Below are 7,936 nucleotides of genomic sequence, written 5' to 3'. Positions count from 1 at the left end.
TCGATACTTCGGTTTTTAGATTTCATTTCCGATAAGTATCGGAAATAAAACCTAAAAACAGAAATAAAGAAGATCGACAGACTTAACCTCGTGTTGCACATAGAGAAACCATTATGTATTCGTTAAAAAATGAAACAGGTGCTTCATCTCTTGCATCGCCGCGAATACATCAGCAGTCTTTAAAAACTCTGTCCTTAAAGTTTCATCCTCCTCGGACGTCCACATGTATATTAGAATAGTATTTAATTCTGTGTGCTTTGACATAACATGAATTTTAGTCGGGCGGCCAGCACGATCGCGCTACACTCGACACAATCTGTTGGGTCGGCTATCGAGTGGTGCGACGCGCCCAACAGTGAAAGTTCGTCGGTCGGTCGGTCGGTCAAAACACCGATACGCAGCCAATTTGTCGGACGGTCGGTGGTTGAGGCGCCACGAGAGGCGCTGCTGGCGAGTCACGTAATCAGGCTGACGGCTGCGACAGACGAAAGGAAGAGCTGTGAATCATTCTTCCTGCTTTGCTGGTTGCCGAAGTTGTGAAGTGCTATCTCGAGTTAGTTGGAGGAGTTGGTGTTGTTTGAGTAGTTTTCGCTGTTGTTGGGGTGTTTGTTGTTGTTGTTGCAATTTTTGTTGCCTTTGCAGTTTTTATTGTTGTTGTTTTCGTTGTTGACAGTGGAGGTGTTTTCGTTGTTGTCGGTGGAGGTGTTTTCGTTGTTGTCGGTGGAGGTGTTTTCGTTGTTGTCGGTGGAGGTGTTTTTGTTGTTGTCGGTGGAGGTGTTTTTGTTGTTGTCGGTGGAGGTGTTTTCGTTGTTGTCGGTGGAGGTGTTGGGGTTGCTGGTGGTGTTGGTGCTGCTGGTTGCGGTGGTATTGGTGGTGTTGGTGCTGCTTGTTGTGGTGGGATTGGTGTTGCTGCTGCTGGTGTTGGAGCTAGCAGTCACGGTAAGTGAACTCACTTATATTTCTGCACTGTTTATTTTTGGATTAGAGATTTGCTTTCTGTCATTGACTTCCAAATTCTTAACCATTTAACTCCAAAGGTCTGTGGTGAAGGCTGTGAGAAGGAAAGATTGCAAACCGAGGAAACGTGGCATAGTGTTTTCAGCATTTTCGGGAAGACAGTGAACGGATATAAATTTCGTTCTTTGTGATAAACCATCGCGAAAGCTAAATCGTATTTCCTTTTTCTAAATGTTTTATTAAACTCACGTATATTTTAGGGCAGTATTACTCATTGAGAAGTCGAGGTGGATCAAACGGGAGGCAGGGGGGGGGGGGGGGGGAGGGGTATCATAGGAGGCAGTATGGGCCGGGTAGTGATGACGTGAAAGACGAAAAAATTTATCACAACGCAAACGTGGAAATAAATTTAAACTGCTCTTACTAATTTCACGTTCTTGCCAGCAATGAAGAAGGGCGAAGGAGGACTATGGTTCATTTCTGTTGCAGTGCCCTAGCGCTCTGAACAATCTTCTTTCATTCATTCACTGTTTTTTCTAGCGGAAGTATGCAACAGCGCTGGAATAGATCTGCTGGAAGGAAGGAAGGACGGAAGAAAGATAGGAAGATAACGTTTACAGTTCCGTCGACATGGACATGATTAGAGACGGAGCGCAAGTTCGGACTGTGTCAAGGATGGGGAAGGAAATCGGCCGTGCCCTTTCAAAGGAATCGTCCCGGCATTTGCCTGGAGCAATTTAGGGAAACCACGGAAAATCTAAAACTGGATGGCAGAACGCGGGTTTGAACCGTTGTCCTCCTGACTGAGGGTCCAGCGTGTAACAACTGCGGCACCTCGCTCGTTAGAGTGTTTTCGTAAACTTCGATTACATATCGTAACTTGTTTGGACAACTGTGTGAACATTGCTTGCATAACGCAACTTGTTTGGACATGAGAGAGGAGCCGTAGTATTATACTGCTGTTAATCATCGCTCTCTTGTCCGCCCAAATAATCAGCTACACTGTCCGCCCCTGGTAGCTGAGTGGTCAGCGCGATGGCATGTCATACCCAACGGCCCGGGTTCTATTCCCGGTTGGGTCGGAGATTTTCTCCGCTCAGGGACTGGGTGTTGTCTTATCATTTCTTCCCCACCGACGCGCAAGTCCCCGAAGTGGCAACTCGAAAGACTTGCCACCAGGTGAACCGTCTACCCAACGGGCGGTCCTAGCCACACGGCATTTCCATCTACCGCCCTCTCAACTCGAATTATCCAATATAGGAAAAGGTCACCGTCTTGAGTAGCTAATAAAATCTGGAGTGCCGACTTTTTATTCAGCACATAATTCATCTCAAAATCGTGTTATCCATGAATGCAAACAGATATTAGTAATTCCCCTCCCGTGGAGGGCTACATTATACCCTCGCTATACAAACTTTCTTTGAACAATTTTGTTTAAAATCACGAGAGCTACATTGAATTTCGTTTTTGTAAATGTTTTATTAAAATAATAACTACCAGCATGATGTCACTTATTAATGCTAGTATTTGAAAAATATGTTGGAACTATTCAGTATTAGAAGCTTTCTGTGTTTACGATAATAATAATAGTAATAATCTCCTAGAAATATTTTCGTAATTTAGATACGTTAGGAGCTTTTTATTTTCTACCCATCAAAAAAGTTCATCTTACGCCTGAGCGGATGATCACAGTCAGCTTAAGAACGTCTTTACTACAACGTAGTTGCAGCATTGTCGTCCGTGATTGGAAATATTATGCCTTAAACAGTGACTAAATAACTCGGATTTTGTTAAGCCTCTCAAGCGCAGCCAGTGCTAAACGTCAGTGAGAATTCTGTAATGCCTCTCCCTTTCACGGGCGCCTACCATATTGCGGGGTACGCGGGGTGTAAACGGTAGCTTTCACAACGTACCACAGTGGTGTAGGGCAAGTCGAGACGAACAATTCGATATATACATCCTATGCACCAAGCACGGGAACTGCCTCATTGTCGGTAAATGTTACGTATTTCAACCTGTTCAATTTTTCAGTATGGAGCAGATATAAACACTGGGCTTCACTGCCTGTCAATTTGTTACCACAAACTCTATTTGCCTTTGAAACTTCCTGGCAGATTAAAACTGTGTGCCGGACCGAGACTCGAACTCGGGACCTTTGCCTTTCGGGGGGCAAGTGCTTTACCAACTGAGCTACCCAAGCACGACTCTACGCCCCGTCCTCACAGCTTTACTTCTGCCAGTACCTCGTCTCCTACTTTCCAAACTTTACAGAAGCTCTCCTGCGAATCTTGCAGAACTAGCACTCCTAAAAGAAAGGATATTGCCGAGACATGGCTTAGCCAAAGCCTGGGGGATGTTAACTTTCACATTCGTTGATTTCGCGAGCTATCAATCAAATTGTGACCTTCCAACGTAACATAATAAAGCTCGGGTTGTGGAACGGATCAGTCTGTTACCACACACAACCAAGATGCGTTCGTGGGGGATGGCGTGGTGGCAATACCACGCTTTAACTTCAGATTGGCCTTCGTGAAACACCTAAGCTATAGGGTCAGCGTTTCATTCGATATTTTTCAATATTCTCTCCCTCTTTTCGCTAAAACAAAACCAAAAACAGAATAAAACATTTATGTAGCATATATATAAAGCTGTTTAATTTTTTAATTATATGCATTTCTGCTAGTCGTCTGTTCTCGAATTGTTACAGAAAGGCGTAAAAAAGAAATGATCTCCAACTACACTTCCTCACACACGCCCCTCCACCCTCCCTCCTGTCAGAATGTTTAGTACGTTGCTCATGGCACTCCCTTCTGCCACTGTATAAAAAGCTGAGATTACATGAATTATTTCTATATTCTACCGGTTTCATCGGCTATATCATCATCATCCATCATCATCACATCATCATCTTACAGACTTCATTGAACCACTCCCATCAAATTTAGAAAGGTTTATAGAATTTGTTGGTGTTCTGCAACGCAATTGTTCAGTAATAATTCAGTAAGGTGATTAATAACACAGTCGTTGTTCAAGGAGTGTTATAATTTGTTACACAAAGGGTGTTTTACTCTCCTGTCCGGTCAATACTTCTCTATTCTTTCGTATATTTTTTTATTCTTATGGGATCAAACTTGTTGTTGTTCTCCTGATCGTCTGCAGTCTGGTTTGCCTGTCTCCCAGTATTTTTTTTTAATTGCATAATTGTATCTTCCTTAATTTCTATTTAAAATTACTCTTACGATTCCACAACTTTTCTATTACTTTTGTACTAATTCTTTTCTCTGGTGTTCTCGTGAGATGTCCAGACGATGATATGCAATTGTTCCTGATTGTGCTCGTTATTGGTTCTATTTTTTGTATGTGGTTTCATTTGAAGCTATTCTTCAGTTACTCTATTTTACCATTTTCCGTTCTCATTTAGGTTGACTGTTACGGTTTCATCTAAATACTCACATTTTTGCCTAAAAGTTGCGTATTGGACCCCTTCCATTTTTTCAATGCGGCACAGATGTAGACATTAGTCTTCGCTACATGTCAATTTGTTACCACAAACATGTTTTCTACTCTCTCATTACTTGGCTTTGCCATCTCAACCAGATCGCCACCTTAGAACGTAACCTTGACTAAGGGCTGTGCTACAAATCCTTGTCACCATGGCTACGATTTCAACAGGAGGGGAGGTATCCAATAAGTAACTTTAACCCAGTTTTGATTCCCTGTTGTTATATTGTAATACTATTTGCAGGTCAGATAAGTCAGTCTAATCTTGTGATTCTTCAGTTTCTCCCGGCATTTACCCACATAAGGGCTTAGTAATCCTGCCAGGTATTTGGCCAGCAAATATGTAGGTGCACTAAAGTTGCTGCCAAGGGGGACCGTTACGCCCAGTTGTCAGCAACATTAGGGCACCTACATATTTGCTGGCCAAATTAAGCCCTTATGTGGGTAAATGCCCTCATCACGTTCGTAATTCTGTGATTTCGTAAAATGTCTCGACAGCTTCAAGATGAAAGACTCAGATATCCTGGTGAGTTTCGACGTTGTTTCATTATGCACTAGGGTTCCTCTTCGAGAGTCAGTTTAGCTCATTGCACAGAAATTTGACGAGAAGACGACCGACCTTTTCAAGCACGTTCCGACCTCCACGTATTTTCTCTTTAATGGAGAATACTATGGACAACCAAGAGGAGTCGCAACTGGGAGCCACTCCCACTTGTGACCGCGAATTGCTATATGGAGTACTTCCAGGAGGAAGCTTTGGCGTCATCCAAATGGAAACGTACTTGTTTTCTGCGTTATGTGTATGACACGTTCGTGATTTGGCCCCATGAATGGGACAAGCTCCCAGACTTCCTTATACACCTGAACTCTGTACATCCGAACATGAAATTCACTATCAAGACCGAAGTAGAATGAAGATTACCATTTGTGGATGTCATGGTCAAAAGAAGAGCGGATGGCACCCTGGACCAAGGGGTATACAGGAAGAAAACGCACACTGACCTGTATTTGCATGTGGATACCTGCCACCACCCAGCGCAGAGGAATAGAGTGTTAAAAACACTGGTGCACAGGGCGCGCACCATGTCTGACGCAGCCCTCCAGGGGTCTCAGTCCTTTTGTAGGTACACGTGTGGTGTGCACGGGGCCCCGAGCTGTTGCAGTTTCCTTTCCTTTCCTTTGAAGGCTGCAGTACCATCCCTGTTCCTCTCCCTCCCTCTCCCTCCCTATCCTTGCTCGTTCGTCCCTGCCCCCTCTTTTCCCTCTCAGTGGTCTTCGCTATGTTGACTTGGCTATCCTCCTAGATTTGTTCTGGTCTGTGCTATTGTTCAGTTTGCTGTTTCCATGTCCTTTCCGGCGTTTTTGGTCCCCTTGAGGATTGATCTCCATTTACAAAATTTTCCGTTCAGTATGAGCCATTTGGGGATGAACTCCCTACCTAGCTTCCATGGTGCAGGTTCCTCTCCCCCCTCCCCTTTCCCATTGCACCCTGGCCCCCCTCCTGCTAGGTCACCAGCACAGTAGCCAGTCCGTGTGGTGGGGCTGTTAAGTACCCACTTGGCTGAGGCCCCTGAAACCACAGGTATCACACTACTACTACCTGATCTGTTAACGCCTCGTGTATGCCCAGGAGTCAATGCTCATCGTTTTGGGGCACCAGAACTCCGGGTAATGGCTGCCGTGCCAGACAGATCTTGCTGTGGCTGGGTGGCACCTGTGGAGTCAGCCCATAATTGGAGTGGGTGGTACTAGGGTGGACACCTTGTGCAAGGAGCGACAAAAGCTTCACTATGCTGACCATTCTGTGGTCATCTCTAAGAGTGGTAGCAGACGTGACACTTCTCCTGATCCCTAGGCCTTCCCCTCCGTGACCACCCCTTGGGAGGAGGGTCAAGCTCGCTGGTTTGGGTTGAATCCTTTCCCTCAGTACCTGGTTTGTACCAGGACGGATGGCGGTAGTATTGCCACGACCAAGCCTTTGTTTTTCGTGCAGACAATTGGAGATAAGTATGGCGAAGTTGAATCGATGAGTAAAGTGCAGTCCGGTGCTTTGCTCATCAACACATCTTCAGCTGCCCAATCTGACGCCCTGCGTGCTTGTGACCGTCTCGGTGATGTCCCAGTCTCCATCACACCCCACCAATCTTTGAACTCAGTACAGAACATTATTTTCCACTGAGATCTTCTTCTGCAAACTGACGAGGAACTCTGTGCCAACCTCGAGAGGCGAGGGGTTCCCTCCAAACGAATGCATTGCTAAGGGCACCTTTATCCTGGCCTTCGAGGGGGATTTCCTCCCAGAGGTGGTCAAGGTAATGGTGTATTGATGTCACGTAAAACCTTACATTCCACTACAGATGTTTTAAATGCTTAAGGTTTGGACACATGTCTTCCCGCTGCACCACTGATCCTCTCTGTGGTGACTGTGGGTGCCCCCTTCATGAGGGGAGTGGCTGTGGTCCCCCACCAATGTGTGTAAATTGTAATGAACAGAATGCTTGGTGTTTGTGAAAGAAAGAAAGAAGGATTCAAAAGTACAAAACTTTACATGGGTTCACCTACACTGACGCTCATCAAAAATATGACTGGCTCCACCTCTTGTCTATGACCTCGACTTTTGCTTCAATTGCGTCCATTCCCCCTCATAGCCCCTCCTCATCCCAGCCCTACCCCATTCACCCCATGCCTTCATCCTCCTCGGCCCCCCCCCACTCCCCCTGCCCCCTCCCTCTCAGTACCCATACCCACCCCTTTGGGCGCAGCTCCCCCTACCCCATTGGAGAAGTGGTCCCTTCCTTTGGCAGCTGCCGGTACTGGAGCTCCCTCCGGGGACTTCTCTTCCTGGCACCCCTGTGAAAGGTGATCTGCTGCTCCACATCAGCAGCGCGATCCTCAGCCGGTGGGCGCCAAGATTGGCTGGTGTAGTTCTGTGCCTGCCCTTGCTGAAGTCTACCCTTCTCTTCCTTCCCAAGAGAAAAGCAGAAACGCAGGAACAAAGGCAAGGTCCCTCTGGTACCCCCCCTGAGGTGCAGCCTTCCACTCCTACAGTCAATGAACCAACTCTAACCCCACCTATATGGATATTACCCCATCCTTATTGGTGATGGATAGCGACTCAGTGGCGTGACCGACTCTGGTCCTTTCGCTTCCACTTTGGACTCTCGCTTGAGAATCCTCCAGCGGAATTGTAATGGATATTTGCGTCACCTTCCAGAATTGCAGCCCCTTCTTTCTTTCTACTCTGCCACTTGTATTGCGCTCCAGCAGACCCATTTTGTCAATTCTTACTCACCCACCCTTTGTGGGTTCCATGCTTTCTGTCGGAACTGAATTGGCCCCTTGCAGGCTTCTGGTGGTGTGTTCACCTTGGTCCGCAAGGACATTGTTAGTAAATGGGTTCCCCTCCATACCACTCTGGAAGCAATTTCTGTCAGTGTCCATCTGGCCACTCCAATCACAATCTGTAATCTCTACCTCC

General features: G+C 46.2%; 1 protein-coding gene across 1 annotated transcript in view; it reads right to left on the bottom strand.

Moving 5' to 3' along the window:
• Window positions 1-544: 544 nt before the first annotated feature.
• Window positions 545-7,936, bottom strand: part of LOC124605289 (proteoglycan 4-like) — a 171,502-nt gene continuing 164,110 nt past the window's right edge. Inside the window, exon 2 of the mRNA XM_047136869.1 lies at window positions 545-927. Within this exon, the coding sequence (XP_046992825.1) occupies window positions 545-927 (383 nt within the window). The remainder of the gene's footprint in view (window positions 928-7,936) is intronic.

The sequence above is a fragment of the Schistocerca americana genome, chromosome 3, assembly GCF_021461395.2.
Source record: "Schistocerca americana isolate TAMUIC-IGC-003095 chromosome 3, iqSchAmer2.1, whole genome shotgun sequence".
Classification (NCBI taxonomy): Eukaryota; Metazoa; Arthropoda; class Insecta; order Orthoptera; family Acrididae; genus Schistocerca; species Schistocerca americana.
This window is presented reverse-complemented; position numbering and strand designations above follow the sequence as displayed.